Source organism: Sipha flava, unplaced genomic scaffold (assembly GCF_003268045.1).
Source record: "Sipha flava isolate LNK unplaced genomic scaffold, YSA_version1 197_pilon_pilon, whole genome shotgun sequence".
In the NCBI taxonomy this organism is placed as follows: Eukaryota; Metazoa; Arthropoda; class Insecta; order Hemiptera; family Aphididae; genus Sipha; species Sipha flava.
In genome coordinates, this window is record NW_020272774.1 from 1,449,264 (window position 1) to 1,473,642 (window position 24,379).

The following is a 24,379-nucleotide window of genomic DNA, read 5'->3' on the forward strand; positions in this document are numbered from 1 at the left end:
TCATGGATTAAATCACATAATTTGGTTGTTAAATGAACAGATTTTATGTAAAACAGATCAATAATTATATATATATAAATATGTTGTGATAAGTATTTCTGAAGATAATAATATTATTCATCAATTAATATCATATTATGATATAGTATAGTAAACAGTTTTTTAACACTATGACATTGTCACCTCTACGTTTAAAATACACACAAACACATATACATGGTAATATCGGAATTAAAAGAAAATGTATTTTATTTATTTTTTTTTAAATAATAATCAATTCAATTTTTTGGTTTCCCAGTGTATATATATATATATTACACTTACAGTAGGTATCATAGTTTTTTTTGTACTCTGTTAATTTTATTTTTACCGTTTTCTCTTATACATGTGAACATAGTAAAACTATATACTACTCAGTTCTCCAGAATACGTAACCAATCTTAGAATTTTTGAAAACCCGCCAAGTCAGCAATGTGTAGTAAAAATGTTGCATTTAACGCAGTCAAACCAATATAATATTAACACATAAATTACTTTAACTAAACAGAAAAAAAAAATCGAGATAGTTATGATAATTAAAATAAAACGGAAATAAACTTTTACTTCCAATGGTTTTAAAAGCTGAAGCATATTATATGATTTTATATATAAACAACTACGTAAAATTCTAAACCATTGTGTGTGACGTCATCAACTGGGGTAAAACCATTCTACGTTGAGTATAACTATTTCAGACTTTGGCCACGTAAATAATATTATCGGATACATAAATGTAGTATAGTGCACGGTGTTGGGAGTGAAGCAATCCTGGAGAAGTTTGAAATTGGGTTTGTCTCGACGGGTGAGTGTGTCTATGTGTCTATGTGTGTGAGTGAGTATTTTATATTTGATATCGATTTGATATTTGATGAGTATTTACTTATTTGTTTGCATGCTTTATTCTTGTCTTACACAAAGACCAATCAAAATGGAAATGGTCTAAGAAATTTCGTCTACTCGTCAACTGAAATGCATGCATTTTGTTTTACAGCCAGCAGCCCGTGCGTCCGTAAACACAACCGTAAGAACATGGTCATAGCGTTTGGTAATAAAAATCCAAATGTGTCATCAACCGTGTTTTCTACTTTATGTAAACATGTCCATCCAACAACTGAAATTACCGCACGTTATTTTATTATAATACTATTATTATAGCCTAATTATGGCCTACGTCTTCAAAGAAAACACTCTGGTCCAAGGTGACAATATTATGATGTACTCGAATGACAACATTTTACTGTTATTATAACCATAAATGCAAGTGATTTCAAAATGCAATTGATGTCATTAAATAATTGCGAAATTCCGAGCAAAATAAATAAATAAATAAATAAAAATATTCTTGTTAACAAAAAAACGTTTCGGAACAGTTCTAAAATTGATACAATACAATCGACTTCAAATGGCAGTCTGTATAAGGTAAAAACAACGGTTTATCGAGTTACAAAATATTATGTAATACATTTTATGTAAAATTACTTTTATTAACCTAAAAATTCAGAACTGACTGATATTTTTAATTACAAATAACAAAAATATAACAATAATTTTATTTATCCAAATATACCATAAATATGTTATACAGATAAATATCACATTATTAGAGAAAATAACAAGTTTTTATTTTAATTGAGCGTATATTTAAAAAAAAAAAATTGATTTGTTTTATCATAAATAACAAATTCAGAACCATTTAAGAGTAATCATATATAGACTCCAGTTATCTATAATAACTGCGTTGCCCTACAACATAAAAATGAAACTTCTTTGTTTAGAATTTTTAAACTTATATTTTACTTTTAGGATATTTTCTACTTTTATATTGCTCAATACACGAGTTACACTTTTATTCAAAATGTATTCTTATATATAGCTAAAGTTTAGACAGTTCAAATGTACAAAAAATGTTTCCCATACGACCTTTTTATATCTAATATACAACTAGGATACGTTTGACAGGATTTCGTAAAATATTAGATTTCTTCTTGGACCATCGTCGACGTTTCTAAACTAACGTTTTCTTGAGTTATTTATTATATCACCATCATTTTTAGACTTTATATGTCCCATTTGGGTTTGCATAGAACAAATCGCAAACTATAAAAAATATTTAAAAAAACCATCAACAGTTGAGATAATCTATAATTAAGTCGATGTCGGTGGATTGATGCATCGGTTTTCAGGTGGGTATTTACATAATACAAATATGTTGTTAATTCGTTATGTGTAAGTCAATATTATTCAGAGGTGCAACTCCGTATGGGTTATCGTTTGAAATCTGTGCAAAACAAAAAATATTGATTCTGTAGGTACGTGCATCAAATAAAATGATTTGCTAATATTGATTTTATTGAACAACGATTACAACAATAAAATAAAAACAATAATGAAAAAAAATCATAGGCGTAAATATGGGGGGAAAGAGCGGGAAATTGCCCCCCCCCCCCTGAAATATATAAGGAAGGGCAGTGCCGCCTCTGAAATTTAACATACCTTGTTTTAAAATAAGTACAAACAGCTGGTTATAGCTATTACTATATAATTTTTTTTTACATCTTAATTTTCAATTTTCGCTTATCTAACATAATGTTAGAAAATGAATAATTTTGTATAATAATATGTAAGTAATAAAGCGGCATTTAGATGCGGACATGGTGGACTAAGCCACCAGGGCACCAGGGAATACCCCAGTAGGCCGCTGTAATTTTGGTTAAATAAAATTACTTAGATTTTTTATTTTTAATTTAATGCATCCATCTTCTATTCATAAAATAAAATAAAAAATATTTTTTATCTCTGCTTATTCCCTTAGAAGTACGTATTTTGTTCCAGATTTTTTTTAATCCGTCTGGGTATTCAATTCGGAGACGAAGGATTTCCATGATAGTTTTTGTATTTGTTGATTAAAAATCTGGTTTGAGATCTGAATTTTTTTAGGTTTGTTACGGACATACATAATGTAGGTCCTTGCAACTATATTACATGGGATCTCCACATAATCTAGTGGTTAATATATATAACATATGCGAGTGTGAATGACATGAGGACACATCGTTTTTAATGTAGAAGTGTGAAAGATTAAGTAATGAAACATACGAAAGTAGACTTATATTAAAATCCTAATTGATAAGGCTAACCTGTCAACTGGAGGATTACTTAAAAACTCAAACCAGGTTCGGGTCGAAACATTAATCCATGGGGAATGTCACAATGCTATACAGGTAGATTTTCATAGAATCAGAATAGGTATATAAAGGAGTTAGAATAGACCAATATTTAGAAAAGTTTTAGTCCGACTCTAGCAAGCACCTTCACGCCAGTTTAATTGTAAATTTAATTAAATACTTGTACTTAGATATATTTCAATAAACAGTTTAACTTAGTTTGAGTACTTTTATTGGAATTATCCTAGTAAACATCCTCATATGAACTGTTGATTTGACTGTACGCAACAGGTTGATAAAATATATAGGGTCTTTAGTAATTTGGAATTTTTTTAGCGCTTTTTTTGTTATTATCTCGCCGATTTCTTTATTCCATCAAGGGACGCAATATTTTTGGAGACTTAGAGTGCATTCACAAATTGATTTTCTAGTGACAGAGTTAATGGTGTCTGTTAACAGTGAAACCATTGATAAAACGTCGGTATTGTTAGAGTGAAAATGGTTTATATCCTCCCCAATTATTGATGAAAAAAGGGGCCAATTGAGGTTCTTTAAGTTTCACATTTTAAGTAAGTTATTTTCATCATTTTTTTTTTTTTTGTTATAGATGGTTATTAGTATGGGAATGTGGTCGCTACTATATATTTGTGGGATGACTTACCATCCAAGATGATGCGAGATCGATGTGTTGGAAAAAGTTAAATCGATAGCGGGGAAGCTACCGTTTCGTGGGTTAAATTTTGTGGGATCACCATTGTTGAGGATTATTATATTATCATTGTCTAAGACTTTTTTTATGAATTTCCCTCTGTCATCTATTTTGTCTGAACCTCATAACTCGGTATGGCAGTTAAAGTCACCAATTATAATAAATGGTGATGGTAGTTGTTTGATTATATTGTCAATGTCTTCAAGGAGTAAATCTGTTTGATTAGGAATACAGATATTGCATAATGTGGTTATTGTGTGATGGGTTAGAAAGGTTGCAGCAACTGCTTCCAAATTATTTATAATAGGGGTTTCTTTACTAGGAATTGATAATTCAATGAATATGGTGACGCCGCCAGATGCCCGGATGTAGTCAGCACGATTTTTGTAGTAACTCTTGAAACCTTGAATGTGAGGTTTATGGTTTTTTATGTAATTTGTTTCTTGTAAACAAAAAATGTTAGGATTATATTCCCGGGTAATGAGTTCAAGTTCACAGCATTTTTTAAAGAACCCATTAAGGTTCCATTGAATTATGTTTATTTCTTGATTGTTCATTATGATGGTTTTAGTAAATTTATTGAGGAAGAGTTGGTTTGTGAATAGCTACTGTAGTGGAAGAGATTGAAATAAAAAATGTAATAGTTTGGTGAGTTTGGTATTTATAGCTTGATCACTTATTAGTGGTCTGACTTGTTCGGTAATTTTTTGAAGTGTGAAGACATCTACGGTGACTTCATCGTATAGAGTATGGATATTGATGGATTTATTAGTGTAATTCTTTATTAAGTACATGTATTGAGTAAAATATATTGGAATTTCAATATTATTTGAAAAAAGACATTCGGTAAGTTTGAGTCCTTCATTAAGTCTTGAATGAATATTTTCAATCGAGCTGCTTTTTTTACTTTTTTTTGGAGATTCATATTTACCTTTTGTTTTGTTGGAGTCTAATACTTTTTCTATAAAGGTTTTGGGATTTTCGGTATTATCATTAATCTGTTGTTCTATGTGGTGTGGCGTAGTTTATGGTGATGAGGAGCTACTTAGCAATGTTGGTAGTCTTTTGATTGGTTCATTTGGGGTACATATTACAATGTTAGGTATGAGTGGTTTTATTAGGATGGTACTATCCTGGATTGGCGTTTGCATTCACGAAGGAGAAAATTATCTCATAAGTACTGCTGTGGTTAGTTCTGTTGCTCGGGTGCCATTTACTTTTTCAGATATTGTAATTTTTTCTTGGATAGGGCTTAAGGCATTAAAGGATACATTATCGTCTTCATGTATAGAAGCTTGTATACTGCTGGTATTTTCGTAAATATTGTTCTTATTTTTTTTACAGAAAAGTGATGAGTGGCTGATTTGGTGACATATATAACATGTCAGTATATTATCTGTTAAAAAAATTTAAAGTCTGTGTTGTCGTATTTTACGACTATTGATCCGGGTACATTAGAAACGTCATCGGGTACATATATAACTGGCGAAAAAATCTACTGATGTGTGCCAGGTCATCATGAAAACCGGTTTTAAGTAAAGTTTTTGAGATAAAGTTTTGATGCCTTCTAATAAAAGATGTTCGTTAGTTATTTCATTTGGGATTATTGGATGTGCATTAGAAATGATAAATCTTTTTGCAGGATTGACTAGTCGACGAATAGGTTTTTGATGTTCGTTTATTGATATAAGTGAATAATTTTTAATTAGTTCATCTACAATATGTTTATCTGTGAAATACATACAAAAACGGTTATTGGATATACGAGATGCAAACGAAATGTTTTTGGTTAGTGCGATTTTTCCGAGGGCTTTTATATATTCAATTTTGGCTGTGTCGCTGATGGTGTTTAGAACAATAGTTTGTTCTTTTTTTGAAAAAATGGCCTTGGCTGTAGTTTCTGCGAATGATTTTGGTAGATTGATTTTTAATTGTGATGTAGATTGTGTTTGTTTGTGGATATCCGTACCTAATAAAGTAGCCGAAGCCATATTATCAGTTAATTGCGCTGAGGTATGCCGACAGGGGCTTAATTTACTAATTATCACGAATCGATAAAGATAAGTAAATTACATATCTGCCCGAAAAGTTGTTGAATAATAAATACTGCTATCGATAGCTAATAAATAGGTACATAACACACATGTGCTCTGAGTGGAGGTCGAAAACTTACTGTTGAAATATATTGATATTAAAATTATTATTATTATTGAAATTATTGTTGTTGACTACACATACACAAATTTTCCAAATACATGGTTAAATAATTGCACGTATGGTGAAATTTTATAGGTAACAAATAATCAAAATATCGAGGAAAATATTTTAATGAGACTTCACTGTGTGTATTGTATATTTTATTTTTTTATTCAAGTGAACATATTATATATTCGCCGTTGTGATAGGTTATTCGAACGATTATATATACATATCTTGTGTGCATAAGCATGCGCTGATATTACTGGCAGGGTAGTCATACAGAACTCATTAACATTTAATATTAACAATAAATTTGGATTGGGTAACTTAATTTAACTTAATAATTATATTTTTCCAATATTCTTATACGTGTATTTACTGTTTACGGACGTTTTGAAGTGATTGAACGTAATATAGTTATTAAATAAATTTATTATTGTGATAATATTGAATATTTTGGTGAGAGAGGGAGAGTCACAGATGTTCTAACCGATTCGTCTCATTAGTTTTAAATGTTATCGGTATTTCATTTATTTATTCATTTTTCCACAATTTAAACTATTTAATTTGAATCATATATGAATTTCAAATGTAATTGGAAATTTTTTTTTTTTTTTTCGTAAGCCCTCGTAAACCTGTCCTTTTGCTGTATTTATTCCATCAACAGATGTATACTTAAACGAAACCGTAGAAATGCACCGTCTATACACCATGCGCCGTCTAAAATATCTGGGTTTAATTACACTTTTTGTCAGAGTCAACATCGTGACCACGACATGCTGTACATATATAGGAATCTCGATATCTCGAAAACAGATTCTTTTTTCTTCCTTTGGAATTTGGATAACTATGTAGAGATTCTTAATATGATTTGTACATATATTTCGAAATACGTTAAAAATACATTTTTTTTCTGTTGACAGTTGTACATTAGTTGTCAGAAAATAACGTAGGTATTACAAAAACGACCATCTTTAAATGTACGACAAACAGAATGCATTTATTTTACGCATAATGGCATCGAAACTCAATAAAGTAATATATAATTCAACGGAAATGCATGAGTTCGCCAATAGATGACATATTAAACAATCGTAGTTAACAAGGATCAGTGGTTGAATAACGTGTTTTAACTCGTTAAGTTACAGTTAATCTAGAGAAATATAAGTTGAATTAAATGTTATAAATCACATAAAAAGTAAAAGCTTCACAGACTATTTGTAAAAAATCGTATTCACGCACACGCAGTGATGTAAACTGTATAATACATATTGTATAATATTGTATTATACAGGCGTATTATACGTCATGTATAAAAAAGTAAAACACAAGTGGTATAAAAAAAAAATCAGTGATAATTGATAAATGATAGATAACAGTGGTAAGTGATAACAGTAATAAAATGACGGTGCACGGCCACACAAATAACATAGTTATTGGTAGGTGGTTGCCGGTTGGCATCGATCATAGAGAGATTATAAAGAATAAGCATCATTGTCCATTATAAAGAACTATTCTAGCCATAGACAATCGACCTATTAACTTAAGTTCCACGATTCTAGTCGAAATATTTGTAAATCGTAGTGATACGTGCGATAAGTGCTAAATCATAAACTCAAGTAATAAGTCATAATCGTAGACAGTAGACCGCAGTATAATATTATACTAAATTCTAATAATTCTATCTAATTACCTATAGGCTACAAGTTACAATTAATTGAAGTTTCTAAACGTTAGTTACTGTTTATTTTTATTATGGGTCGACCTAATAATGTCTAATATTATTGATCTTACTTTCTTATTACACTCCGGCAGTTATATATTTAACAATTATTTAAACACCATAACATTTTTGTAAAATACTGTATTATACACGTATAATATACGTATTATATAATTAAAAAATAAAATACAGTATTTTTACATCAGTGCGCACACGTTCACACGTACCGTTTACCGAAAAGTAATAATAACTATGTTCCTATTCCTATTACTACTATTATACATACTATTAAACACACAAATATGTCAACACTTAAATAGGTGAATTTGAGATTTGCTAAAATTGTTTACCCTCCATAAGTATATATATATATAGCAACATCTCCACCCAAAGTCACAAATCATATTCTTTCCTAAAATTATAATATTATATTTCTAAGGATATACACGATGTAATCCACGAACGATAAAATTAATCAAGTAATATAAAACACATTTATCCGTCAATTTTCTTTAATAAAAATTGTCTAATTTGTATTATGGTAACTAGTAGTTCAAATAAACTAAAAATTAATGATTCTTTTTATTGTAAGTTAGTAAAAATTTAGTAATTATACTATAGAATGATTGCAAAACAAATTGATAAACATTTAATATTCACGTATAACGATAAAATTTAATTTAAATTATAATAAAATTTAATTTTTAGCATAATGAAAATATAGCAATAATTTGCGATAAAATATTTGAAAAGATAATTCTAGTCATTGAATCGTATAATTTGTTATTTCGAGAAAAATATTATGTATTAACAATAAGATATTTTTTTTCAAAATTCCCATAAAAATCGTAAAGTTTGGCATATGTTTGTACTAGTTTTACCTTCAAAATACTTGGTGTTGCTGCAAAATAAAAATAAACTAACTTGATAAATAAATAAATTATTTTCACGAAGATTAAATCAGAACAATAGCTGTAAAAGTTATTGAATATAATTAAATTAGACTGATTGATTAGTGCAGTAGTTACACTGTACAAAATAATCTAAACCAAATACTGATTTAAAAAATATATTTTAATACAGAAATATTGCTCAATATAATCCCTTTTCACTTTAATGTATTTATTCTACTTGGTGAAGTAACAGTACTTAACATAACAGCTTCTGTCTGACAAATTTGGTGATTGGCGTATGGTATCACCAGCATATTTATTTAATTGGAACACGTCAACAAATCCGTCCTATTGAACTAGTTTTACAAATAAAATTTGTTTTTAGTATTAATTGTACTTAGTTTATATTATACCATATACGATAATAACTGCACTCATCGATTAGCTGTACGTTAAACTATAACTTAGATTTTCTCATCCAAATATAGAAATCAATTTATCACATTGCTATTGATACTTTTCTTTTGTTTTACTTTACTTTTACTTTTCTTTTCTTTTCTTTACTACTACTATACTTGCACATGGTTTTTTGCTGAAAGGTCCGAAGAAGTTTGGCCGCCGCTTTGATACTGTTCCACTTCGTGACATATTGAATTAATTGCAGCTTAGTAGCTTTAAGACATCGCTAATATGGCACTAGTAACTGGGGAGACCACGACCACGTGAAATAACGTATCACTTATGAAAACCACTTGCTGAAAAAAATATTCATCAATTTTTTTATTTCAGGAATACACGTTTTTTGATCAACTATGTTTCATGTACCATGAATATTTAAACATTTCACTTTAATGTATGGCCTGCAATTTTCCGTCTGTCCGTTGCACGTATTTCAACATGCTTTCTGCTGTTGTTCGGCATTCATAATATTAAATTTATGTTCTATCAAAAATAAAGATTTAATATCTTGTTCAGTGCGGACTGGCATTTAATACAAATAAAACCTCGTATTTTCGTGGTTCTTTCGAGACCAATGGATGTTCAGTCGCCCTACTGATGGTGGCAATTTAATGACCCGCTATTTCTTAGGCAGTTCCAAAAATATTTTCTATTGAGCAGTTTTTACTCACAACCAACCTCATCTTTGGAGCCCTTGGTTTACAACTCTTCATACAACCGGTTTTAGGGGTAGTAAGTATACTGTCATTATTACTGGAATCACTACCCATCAGAGCTCGAATTATCATCAAGAACATAGCATCCGATAAGTTGGTCGTGTTTGACGGGCTGTAGTTAATTATTGGTTTGTTAGTTAGTCTAGACGTTCTAATATTCATCTGAAATGTGTCATCGACCAGAATTGTTCATTTCCTGGTTTATTCCTACATTTTACTCAATTGCTTGTGATGGTCTCTTTTCCTGTAAATCAGAGATTTCTGAGATTTCATAAACGACTCATCGATTTCTGATAGGTTCTAATAAATGAGTCCCCTTGACATTTTAAACACACTCTCGGAGTCCTTGTTGGACATTGTTTCGAGTTTTCGGACCCTGTGAAGGTCGTAAGGATGGGGTCGTTAGGTATTGAAATTGCTATCGATCCATTGCATCTATGACTTCAAAACATCGATGGTTGTTGTAATCACCTTAAACTACGTTTTTCTTGTATTACAGCCTACCCTTTTCAACTGCTACGCTCGTCCGTTTATTTGATGTTTGTATTACCGCATCTTATAATGGAAGGGTTATGCTACGATGAATCGTGTATATTATTATTGCATAACCACTGATCATTTTAGCTGGTGATCCACAGACAACTACAATATTGACATTATCATGTTCCACAGTATTTTGTACAATTAGCGATGCCCGGTTAGTTTTGTTTCTCATTGTGTTTCATACTAAATACGACTATCGATAAACATAGAGAAACTTGAAATGTGTCTGTAAAAATCGTTAATTAACTGATATAAAAAATATTGAGCTTACTTTATTCAAATTACTATGTTAGTAATTGACAAGTAATTTTACATTTGAAATTCTGGTAATGGTATAATAGACATGTTGAAGGTTATTACTGAATACTGATTACTAAAATTTATTTTAAAATATACTCTCTAGTACGTTAACGTTGGAGGTCTACAAGAGGCATTGGTAGCAGTAAAGTATAAGTAAATATATTTTTTCTATCGAAATACAGAAATATACTCCATTATTCTCCAGCACAGTGGAATTAAAAAATGTATTTACTTCCAAAATTACTTCGCGTCAAAATACGAAACTATTTAAAATAACTGATTTTTTTTAATATATGTTAGTTTTAATTTTTATATTATTAATTCTTTTATATTTTTACCTGTACTTTTTAAAAATACATAAAGTAATAAAAATAAAAATAAATTAAATTTATTATGGACATATGTTAACCTATAATTTTAAATAAATAAATACATTTTTTAATTATACTTTCAATTTTTTATTTCCTAGTATTACATTTATCCCTCTTAATACCGGTAACCTCCAAATAGCGGAAACAATTTCAACGAGAAAACCTTTAAAATATACCATTGCTATATCACCCAAAGGAGCATTCGACCTCGGAAAAGTGGAACAAAATTACAGACTTCATCAAGATAGCCAACCTCACAGCAACCATGTAGGATAATGGTTCAACAATGTTATATTTTTTCACAAATATATAAAACATAAAAAAAATGTTCAAAATGAAACGTAAATTTAAGCGTTATAAAATATTGTAGGATAACAAATAATGTATTTAAAGTCTTTAAAAATATTAGAAAAAAAATCGTTTATTAAACCAAACATTTTTTTCACAACTTCTACGCTGGTTTTAAACACATTTTAATCGGCCGAACAGTTGAAAATCTAAGATTAAAATAAATTAACTTGAAACCTGCTTTTTGTGGGTATATTATTGCATATTTTATGATACGGTTAATTAAGTTTGAAAATAGTATAATAATTATACCGCTAAGACTTCAGTGTATGCCGAATGCCTGACAAGAGATATAAAGTACATCTAACCGCATACCATAAGTTATGCACGGCACGTGGATACATTTAATTATAAATATCATCCAATATTTAGCCAATTAAAGTTTAAATATAATCTGTATTTATAATTTATTTTCGCGATAATGTGATATTGAAAACCTTACGCTATGACGCGCCATATATTATTATATTATTAAATGACTATAGCTGATCCGGTGATATTTTGCTATTGCTATATTTCATAATAATAAATTATTGTACTGACTGCATATATTTATTTATATACGTCAATATAAAAATAAATAGTTTGTATGTAAATCAGGGACGGCCTGGCTCACCGGGATACCGGGAGGTTCCCGGTAGCCTGACCGATTTATTGGGATTTTTCATTGGCCTGACGATCGTATCCCTTTTTTTTTTTAGTAATAATTAGTTAGTTTTTTAAAAAAATTAAATAGTTAGTTTTTAAAAGAAGTTTTTGCACTTCAAAAGTTGTCCAAAATATATTTAATAGTCAGAGGAATACCCATGATCGCCGATAAAATAAAAATAGAATATAAGTCAAATAAAAAAATATAAATAAAATTGTTGTATTATTTACAATGAGCAAAGTGAGAAATAATAACAATATTTGTTGAGAGGTTATTCTTTTATTTTTTTTTTGCTGCGATCAGTATTTCAGAATCTTGCAACGAAAGTATCATGCAGTAACGATTCGGACACAAGGGATGAGGTATATTTCTGAAAGGTTATGTTTCGATTTTCTTTATCTATAAATCTCTTAATCCTATATGCGAGTATATATATATATAGTTATATACAATGTGATATAAATTGCAATTATGTTAATAATTAGAATAGTTTGAAAATCACCTTGTACGTGATTATAATAAATTATTTAGAAACAAAATTGGATTCGATGATTTTATATATTTTCCATTAAATTGACAGTACCCGGTCTATTTCTAAAATGAACAGATTACCGAGATTATGTTTACTATTATATTGTGACCTACACATTTCACGATGGACAAAATCTCTCACTGTAGTATCCGTAATACTCGTATATTCCAGGATCACGCCACGTACGTGTAAATAATTTGATGTATGCGTACAACTCACTGCGATACTATTCACCGACTACATGTGATTTGAATTTCGAGAAAGCATGAAACCATGCACGTGGTCAAGGTTCATAAGAAACCATCAGAATCACAGTTATGGTATTTTATATGAAATACTATAAATTGACAGAAACATTTGAATTATTACATTTTTTTATATACACTATTACATTTTAAAAACGCACATGAGTTAATTTAAATCATTTTCAACGATGAAACGAATAATATTTAGGTTTATTTTTCAAACATTTATAAAAAAAACTATAGTGGTCGATCGAGCATTAACTGCACCAATTTAAACGTGTATTTAATACCTCGTACTCTTAAGAGTAGATAGCCACAGCCTAGATGGTCATTTAAGTGTTTTTATACAGATTACCAGATCATGACATAATGACCCGATATGTTTTCCTATAAAAATATCACTATAGATGTTATATTTATTCTAGTTTTATTGTTAAAATGTTATTTTATAGTAAGAAAAATTTAATATGAAATTCATCAGTTCATTCCTTAATCAACTTAAAAAAATAACTTTTGAATTTTTTTCCTGGTACTATACAATTTCACAACTGTTCATGAATTTATTCATTCCTACGACTCTACACGATGTTATCATATCGAGGACGACTCAATTTTTCCTTCAAATAATTATTAAAGCTTAGCTGCCGAGAATTAATCATTGGCGTTATTGTAGTTAGTAGCTAATCGATTTTTGGTACTGTTTTAGAATACAAACCACTATATATCGTGCTCATTCCCTAATGAAAAATGTTTGAGTGAATATGTACATTATCACTCATGTATAATAATGTATGATTAAGTACGAAAATAAAAAGAAAAGAGTTAGGAGTTTCAAAAAACACAGTGAAGATCGTGCACTCAATCATAATCTTAACGACGGACAAAAGGTTTTAAAAAATATCATTAGCATCGTGGTCTTCAAACGGCGTGACGTGCACATGCACATTGATCTTACCGAATATTATTGCGAGCAGCGTATACATTATAATATAATGAAGTTTATTTACCCCTTGTCTTCCCATCTCATCGGTTTAATATTATAATATTGGACGTAACGAAGTGTCATGCAAAGTGTATTAATATATAGCTATGAGAAGAATGATTTTTGACCGGTATATTCCAGCTATTCATCAATATATAATATTCACCTTCATAAAATTTGGTGTTAACATAATTTTTTTTTTTTTTTGTCACCAAAACAACATAATTCACCCGATTTTAAACACTAGCAAAAGTATCCTCTTATTATTTCGCAAAAGTAATTCGTTTGACAACAAATAATTTATTTTATTAAATATCAAATTATATAATTACATTTTTAACATCAGTATATTAATATAGTATTGTATTTTAACTAATAAAATCTGCTAACGGAAACGCCTCAATTCGTCGGTAGAGACATGAATCAAAATTAAAATTAAAATACTAATAATTTGGTGAATTTATTTCAAGTGCCATTTTAGTAGTACATATCAGTCGTGGAATACATAATTAACTTTATAAATTTATCTATTTTTTATTTAGTTCAGGAATATATAACGTGATTACTATAATCACACACCGACACAACGATATTTGTCCTATTTTACTGTTTATACTTTATACATTATAAATAATAATATATAAATATAAATTATATTTACATACACTTGTGTATACACTTGATCGTCATCAAAGACGATGGCGACAAATTACGACACTAGTCCTTCACATGTGATAACTACTTTCTATACTGAATCATTGGTATGATCAGAGAGACACTGAAAATATTATTAATTAGTTTCTGAAGCACCGAAGAGACTTAGTGTTTCCTATATACCCGCGCATACATATATCGTTAACTAACTGGTTAAATTTTTTTTTTCTTTATTAATACTGTATAATGACAGCAATTGGTCTTTATAAATACAAAAATATATAAAAAATAACGTGAGTGACTATGAATATATCAATAGTTTTCTAAAAAATCCACAGAGATTAAATCACACCAATCACGAAAACAAGTACGCGAGTAGCCCGAATACGTTTGATTTTACGTATTTATATACCGGGTTCTTTTTTATAGAATACTGTTAACCAAATCCATATAAATTTTTAACACTTTTATGATTTATCTTTATATCAATAAAAAATAATCTGCAAATCTTATAATGAATATTAAAATAATTGTTAGTTGCCAACGTCACACTGTTCGATGCACACGCGTATTATTACGCTCCGCAAAATGTTGTGATCTCGCTTTGGCTCTTTATCCGAAAATTAAATTTTCACATATATAAATAAAAAATAAAATAAAATACACGTCCACTGTTGCTTTAATTATCAAAATTGTTAACTTAAGTGCGTTAAAAAGCGTTCTATTGAAATGTTAATTAATTCAGTGCGCAAAACCACCAGTGCCGTTATTATAAAATACATATCGCGTTATCGCTGTCGAACGGCGAGATTCAACCTCTGCCCGAGACAAACATATCACGATCTCTAAACAAAAATAACAACAAAAACAAAAATGCGAATATACAGGTCGGTCGCCTAAACAAGCAACAAAACATAAATAATATATCACTCAATACCGACAACTTCAATGAATCTTCAAATGACGGGTGGACACATTTGCCTAATAAAAGAAATCTATCAGATTCTTCCGAACCGCGTTCTCCTGATCACCTTGTAAATAAAAACAAAAAATTATTTATAACTAAAAATCGCTACGAATCATTGCAAGCTGAAACTCTCATCAAGCAAAACTCTATCGCTGACAATGGCATACAAAACTCTACCTCTGAGACTCCTAACTCTGTCAATCCAACCAAACCACCACCACCAATTTTTGTGAAAGGCATACAGAACTTTCTAGATCTCTGTGCAGCACTAATTGAATTAATCGGAGTCGACAATTTTTTCTGCAAATCATTGGCAGACAGCTTGAAAATTCAAACCGCAAATCCCGTCGCATGCAGAACATTGGTCCATTTTCTAAGAGAACAAAATGCCCAATTTCACACGTAACAACTAAGGGAGGACAAACCTATTCGCGTCGTCTTACGAAACTTACATCCTTCTACATCCACTGAACTAATAAAAAGTGAACTCGAATTACGCCTCTTCGAAGTAAGAAAGGTCACAAATGTCCTACATAAGACCACTAAATCGCCATTACCTCTGTTTTTTATCGATCTCGAGCCCACTGACCACTCAAGTGAAATCTTCAAACTCTCTGATTTTCTCCACACAAAAATCAAAGTGGAAGAGCCCTACAAACCGAAAGTGATAAGTCAGTGTCCGAATTTCCAGGACTATGGCCACACAAGAGCTTACTGCGGATATCCTTCACGCTGTGTTCGCTGCAGCGCATTTCATCCATCCACAGAATGCACCAAAAAACGTGACACAGCAGCCAAATGCGCCTTGTGTTCCGGCGACCACCCGGCCAATTATAAAGGCTGCATTGTCTACAAAGAATTACAACGTCGTAAAACACCAACCACAAAAAGTAACTTCTTGCATGATAATATTAAACATAATGTAAATAATTATAATGTAAAAGCAAACCACCCATAACCAACCTCATTTCGAAATAATTCTGATGCCTCCCCTAAAACGTATACTCAGGCCACTTCTAGTCAACCATCACAGTCCTCTCCTCCAACCCCCTCTACTGATCTAACTTCAACCATATCTTTCTTTGTGGACGAACTAAAGTCACTCATCAATCCGCTGATCACTCTACTAACTCAAGTAATTACTTCCCTTCTTAATAAAAAAAATGAATAACTCATACACTAACAATTCCTTATCAATTATATTATTCAATGAAAACGGTCTAAAAAATCACGTCAATCAACTGCAGAGTTTTCTATTCGATAAACGCATCGATATCGATCTAATCTCCGAAACCCATTTCACTAAGTATTCTTACATATCTATTCCTGATTATAGCCTAATCAAATCTAACCATCCAGACGGCACAGCTTATGGCGGAGCAGCCATACCCATTAAATCCAATCTTAATTACTACCCACTCGCCAATTACTCTTAAAATCATTTCCAATTATGTGCCATCTCAATTACAATTGATAATATTCCTGCTACTATCGCCGCAATCTATAGTCCACCTAATCTAACTATTGACAACCTCACCAACTTTTTTGACTCAACCACCAATAACTTTATTATTGGTGGTGATTATAACGCGAAATACCAAAGCTGGAGTTGCCGAGTTACCAACACTCACGTAAACACCTACTTAAACCTACCATCTTCAACAAATCGACCAGAAAAATATTTCACTCCGAATGAAGTCAAACAGACCATCCAAACATACTCACTAAAAAAGTCACCCGGCTTTGATCTGATTACAGCCGAAGTAGTTAGGTGCCTTCCCGAAAAAGCCATAGTACTAATAACATATATTTTTAATGCTATTCTAAGACTTTCATATTTTCCGTTGTTATGGAAATTCTCCAAAATAGTTCTGTTTCCTAAGCTTGACAAACCACTCGATACCCCTACCTACGTCATTCAGACCAATAAGTCTCTTGCCTTTCCTTTCAAAAGTATTAGAAAGACTCATTCTAAGACGTATTATTCCATATATTATCACTAACAACATACTTCCGAATACCCAGTTCGATTTCCGCAACTCACATAGCACGATACATCAATTACATCGTGTGTTGATGTTATTTCTACATCCCTTGAAAAAAAGCTCTATTGCTCTTGTATTTTTCTAGACGTTGCACAAGCCTTCGACCGGGTTTGGCATGAAGGCCTCTAATTCAAACTTAAAAATTTCTTCCCACCTCACATTAATTAAATCTTATTTAACTGATAGGCATTTCCAAGTCCAATTTAATTCGTCGATATCAGAAATCGCACCAATCAAAGCGGGTGTACCTCAAGGTGGTATACTTTCCCCTTTTCTGTTTAAAATTTAAGTAGCTGACCAACCCACCATGCAACAAACCATCGTAGCGGATTATGCCGATGACAAAGTTATCTTATTCATCAATGAAGATCCTTTAATCGCCTCATCAAACCTTCAAATACACCTTAACCACTTGTCTGAATGGTACAAAAATGGCAAGTGAAAATTAACCAAAACAAATCTACACACACAACATTCACACTTAAACAAGGAATATGTCCAAACATTACTCTCAACAATGTATTAATTCCCACATCTGATACAATTAAATATTTAGGATTATTCTTTGATAAGAGACTTACATGGAAGAAACACCTCCAAACCAAACGGCTAACCTTAAACAATCGCATGCGCATGCTCAGACCTTTGCTAATTAGAAATAAGAACTCCACTCTAAACACCAAACTAACAATCTACAAAGCGTTACTCAAACCAATCTGGACATTTGGACTCCAACTGTGGAGCGCAGCAAAATAATCTTATACTAATAGAATCCAAACTTTCCAAAACATATCACTCCGACGATTATCCAATGCTCCACCCTATATTTCAAACACGCTCTTCATAATGATTTCCATATGAAAACAATAGATGAGGAAGCACTTCCTACAAACGATTTCATAAACGACTCCAAACTCATCCAAATCATCTCATAAAAGATCTTTTCATCCTCACTCTCCCAGGAAATCCCGACCGCAGACTAAAAAGGAACTGGTGCCGTGACCTCTTAGAAAACTTTAATGTCTAACGTCTCATGATCAAAAAAAAAAAAAAAAATCTAACTAATCAAAGTCAAGAGTCACTAATGAGTGGTTGCTTAATTCACAACTTTCATGTCATTTAAATAACTCTCAACCTATAAACTTATTGTGCAAAACTGTATAGATTGTTTATTTCAAATAAAAAAAAAAAAATTTATTTCCTGTCATTTATTCTTCTGATATTCTTTTATTATGACTATAATATTACAATACTTCTAATTTACTTTTTTGCGAATCCCAGAATATAATATTGATTTGAATCCGAAGCATGAAATATTGGCGAGTGCCAATTTTAAGATTAGAAGGTCTTGGCGAACCCTAGTAGTGCCAACCGCATATTACACACACGATTAACATACTCTACCTGAGTGTGTACAACTCGAGACTTTAACCGACGATATGATCTCACTGGTGAACGTGTGATCCGACTATTGTTATTGAATCATAATTAGGTAAGGAGTTATGTTAAGCAGGTTAGTATTATTGTTATTGTCCGTGATACAATTTAACGAATACGATATTTGTATGCCGTCAAAGACGTGAGAACAGTGTTTAAAATCGTAGCCGTTACATCCAAGTTTAGCATTCCAAGTCGGTTTGAAAAATAAAATAATATTTTCCCCGACCAAATTTAACTTAATTAATTTCAATGGCAGCAGCAGGAAGGTTTCCAAGTGCCCATCACAACCAATTTCGGTGGTTAGCGGTGAAATGTTCGAGAATACACGCTTGACTGGTAGCAGCGACGAAGAGAGCAAACGGACGCTACACACACAAACATGTATTTATAACTTCACAATAGGTATACCGTGGCGCTTTAATAAGGAACTCATGTTTACATGAAACTAGCCGTCTGGCTTCTAGTGCATTTTATATTTATCATAGCCTGAGACTAAACGACAGAATAATAATTAATAATATACGACCAAGGAACACGCATCAGATATAGAGTTTTCGATTTATAATATTAATGATTTACGTGCGTATATACTACACACATAGTATTATTAAAAAAACATTAACATTGATATCAAAACATACAGATACATTATCCTATTAATTGGTTTTCAAAAATAAAAATTGTTATGATAATTTGAGGAAGATTTTGTTGTGTTTTTTTCTCGACAAATTATTTAGCTCTGCAAATAGAAAATATGTTTCAGAGACTGCAGAATTTTCAAAGCATAAATTTTATTAGAAAATTTCAATGTTAAAAGTATTTTTCAGTTTTTATTAAAAATGTGAAAATAATTATTTTTAAAAGGGTTATCGTCATATGTACCTATTTTATTAATATAGATTTATCGTTAGGGTGGTTTTATTCATTCAATTTACTTGCATAATATTGGGCAATAAAATGCATTCTTTAGAAATAAATTAATAAAAAAAACATTCTTTTTCAATAAATAAATTAATAATTTAAATAAACTTTTTCATAATAAAACCAAAAATAACATCGAAAAAAACTTATATAGCAGTGAATCAATGTCATACAATTAGTATAGAACTATACTCATAGTTGTTTTAATGTCTATGAATATTGTCAAATCATATGAATTATCTACACGTTATTTATTCCATATTATTAAGACTTTTCTAATAATATCATTAAATAATTTTAAACATATTGTTATTTATAACGTGAATAAATAATTATCCTTGATTTATACTTTCTTTTATTGGGTAGTTAAAAACTATAAACTAGTACATCATCTAAATTGTAAAATGTGTAATAATTATTAATTATTGTGATTTTAATCATTGGGGGTATAATAAATACTGGATTGTTAAAATTTAAGTAAAAGTATACTATGAGTTAAGGTATAAATATCGAAATAAACAAATGTACTCACGTTAAGTCATTAATAAATTATTTATAAAAATGTTACTATATTTCAGTGGAATGGAAATGTAAAACACAACTTGTCATAGTTTATATAAATCATTGTAAACTTATTGCTCGCACAATAAAATATAATAAAGTATTTATTAAATTAATTACATTATATATTAAAGTATAATACATAGATTTTTTGTAAATTATACTATTACGCAGTTCGATTTCCAAAAAAATATTTTTGATTATTTTATCGATTGTCAACCCATATTTTGCGAAAAACATATCCAATACAGAGTACTATTTTAATGGAGAATAACATAACTGTGAATAAAATATGGTCACATAAAACGTTTGAAATTCGTTCCAATGGACTGAAGGCTAAATCTACATTGGTAACTCTTATTTGGCGTGTAATATAAGCCTCAAAATCTCTATTTATGACTACAATAACGGGGAAAATAAATAGAAATGCCGAGTGTAATGTTCTTTAATCATATACTAATGTTTATTTTATTTTTTTTCGTTCACATGGCCGATATTTGGTTTTGATATAATACTATCGTTTTTCCAAATCATATGATTTTTTTTTACAATTGGCATATTTAAAACAAACTAAACTCAACGTCAGTGGAATTAATACGAAATTAACCCAAAAAATGAACGCGCAACAATTTAGTAAGCAGTTTAATATATTCGAGGTCATAGCAACAATCGAAAAACCAATATTCTAATTGTTATTATAATACGAATTATAACTTCCATAAAATTAGCAGATTTAAAATCATTTCAGTACAATTCTCAATGGAAATACACAACTAATTAAAATTTAGGGAGAAATCAAGAAGAGAAATTACCGATTCTACGAATTTCGTCGCAGTCGACAAATTAAAACGCGTTTAATTGGATTTTCAAATAATGAAAGACGTATTTTCCTTCAAATCCATTAAATTTATTCCACGCGGTTAATGACTCAATTCTGATAAATTATTCGTTTGCAGTCTTGCAATGTGCATTTTTAAACCTACATAAAATCGATTACCAATTTACAGTACGATTCGCTGGATATTTCATAGACGAAACCAAAGAGAGATAGGTCCATAACGTTATGACGCCATGACGGCCCACTTCAAGTTCTCAAATGACGTATCCACCCTTCCTATAGTACTTATGTACGGTTCAAATCGAAAGCTGACGTGTGGAAGTACGCGATCCAGTGACGACATCCTTTTTGGTCGGAAATCGTTTGTCGACGAGAAATTTCAAGATGAATAACACTAAAATCTTACGTAACCCGTCGCATCACTCGCCACAAATGTTATTGTTTGCCGAATTTACGCGTGGAAAACGAGAATTATTCCGAAAACACAGTTTCCTCTCTTATACTCGACACCAAGAGTTTCGGCCAAACTGCTTCTGGGAGTTAACCTTATCAAACGACGAATCTGAGAAATTGTCTACTTTAGACATTTATCTCACTCTTTTTCCCTAATGTGTTTAAAAATATATTTCACTCTTAAGAATAAAACGAAAACTGTTGTTTTTCTTTTACGGGCTTTCTTCACACATCAAGAACAATCATAAAAATTAAGTGCACGCGTTATAACAAATAAATCGCATTCTATTACTATCGACCTAGAACTAGTCTTTATGTTTTCATTCAATGATGACGATTTTTATTTTTAAGTGTTACAGCCTACAACTTACAATACAATATTTGTTATAAAGTGCTTGCCGATAAGTTAAGAACAAAATTAAATAAACCCCATTAAGGTATTCGGTCGTTTGTAGGACATCAATTGATCTTTGTTAAATACAAAAGCTTCTATAGAACAATTCAAAACACAAATATTTACAAAATCCAAACACAATCTAGAAATAAACAGGCCAAATAAAAGATTAAGTATGAATGTCGAGTGTAATCGGTTGAAGAAGACAACTATATACTTAAAGTCTTCATATCACAATCACAGATGTCTATAAAATTATATTTATGTGCATTACCGAAATCTGTGATTGCAATAGACTCAAATATCAAAAAATAATATTAGATTATTGTTTTTTTTTCTGGCATAATTTGATATCAATATTAATTGTATTTTTTCATAATTAAATGTATTTGGTTTTTTGCGGCGCATTTAAATTCAAATTATATCCAGACCACTTAACCAAATTTATCGAATTAATTATAATATTATCGCTTTAAAGAGGTTTTATATCTTGTGAAATTTTACAATTTAAAGCCATTAATGACTTTCTGACAGTAGACTAATAGATATTTGTCAACGTTGGTCAACCAACTGAACCGGATGAAAATCCATCCAAATGAATAACGTTTCTCTTAAAAACGATAACACGAAATTAAGAAATAATAATTTTGTTATTTACATGATCAAAACGGTTAACATATTTCGAATAGTTATAATTTTGAAATCATTCATATACGAGCACAATAAAATATTGCAATTCAGAAGCGCATTAGTTTTTATTCTAGTTGAAACTCACCTATGGTGGTGATGACGGACAGCGAGTAGAGAAAAGATCCGGAAAAGGACCAACGGTTCATCTCTTTCCCTTCGCCCTCATAGCTGAAGTTGCGTACGGCCTCGATGACGTGGCTCTGGAACGATTTGAGGTGAACCTGAACCTCCATCCGCCATTGTTCCTCGCAGTACTCGTTGCAGCACGTTAGGTCCCAGATCCGAGACGCGGTGCCGGTCCGGTTGGCTTTGACCCGCTCGGAGACGGCGACCGCGTTGCCGGACGTACCCTCGATGAAGATGAACATGAACGCGCCGGCAATGGTGTATCCCACCACCAGGCATATGATGCCGATGTTGCTGAACAGAAACGCTATAAACTGGCGCAGGTAGTCCTTGCACTGTTGCGTCCACGTCTTTTTCCGCTTGTTGTAGTACCGCCGGCTGCTGCGTTTCCGTTCCATGGCCGCGGCGATGACCGCGCGCGATGCCGGTCTTGTTGCGGGAGCTCCGCTCAAAGTGACCACGGTCCCGGTCGTTGGATCTCCCGGTCTCGGTCGGCGACCGTTGTTGTATCGATCACGCACGGCAGTAATACGGACACCGCATCGTCTCGTTCGCCCCGCGACGCAGAGCTCCGACGACGAGCACCGCGTGCCGCATCGCCGACCGCGATCGCGTCCATCTTACCGCGCACGCGCAGTACGGGGCGACGAGAACCACGAGTCCGCCGAGGTGTGTACACGAATTCGACGTGGCAAACGACGGTCCAACGTACCGGGGGCTCACCTAAACGCTACGCAACGTTATTAACATCGTGTCGCAGAAACGGCAGTACGGTGCGGGTAAACGGTGGTAGTAGGCGGTGCCAGATCCGATCGAATATTACGTACCGCGAGATCGATGCACCGATTCGGCACGGAAAAGCGGGACGGCGCGCGGATCGCACTCGTTACTGCGATATCGCTCGAAACGGTTTCACTGTACTCAAAATGGGTACGCGAACAACGCGTGACACGAATCGAAGGTGCCGCCGCACGGTTGGGTTTGCGTCTCTGTCAACGACTGTCTACGACGGTCCGGCGTGGTGTCGGGGCAGCCGGCCGTGCCGTGCCTCCGACGCCGCCGCGCGAGTGTATAAATAGACGCGTATCTAAGCTCACTGGACCACCGCGTGCCGCCACCGTTGCACCACCACCGCTGCCGTCCTACCGGGATACGATCCGTCTAGAATTAGACTTCGACGCCGACGCTGCCGCCGACGGTCTCCCGCACACGGTCCGATTGTTACGCGCGCGTGGCGCCGCCCGGCCAACGGTGCGACACGCGCGTATTATTATTTTCACGCGACCGTATCGTTTGTCGGCCGATCGCAGTCCACCCTGAAAGTCCCGACGAATACTTGTTCGCTACGTACACCGCACATGCCAATTTTCAAAATTCGCAACACCAGTGCAGATTTCCAATGCGTTCTTCGTTTTCCA

General features: G+C 32.2%; 1 protein-coding gene across 1 annotated transcript in view; it reads right to left on the reverse strand.

Moving 5' to 3' along the window:
• The window catches only part of LOC112681819 (TWiK family of potassium channels protein 7), a 112,777-nt gene extending 88,763 nt beyond the window's left edge, over positions 1 to 24,014 (reverse strand). The window contains exon 1 of the mRNA XM_025552134.1: positions 22,921 to 24,014. Within this exon, the coding sequence (XP_025407919.1) occupies positions 22,921 to 23,359 (439 nt within the window). The 5' untranslated portion in view covers positions 23,360 to 24,014. The remainder of the gene's footprint in view (positions 1 to 22,920) is intronic.
• Between the last annotated feature and the right edge of the window lie 365 nt (positions 24,015 to 24,379).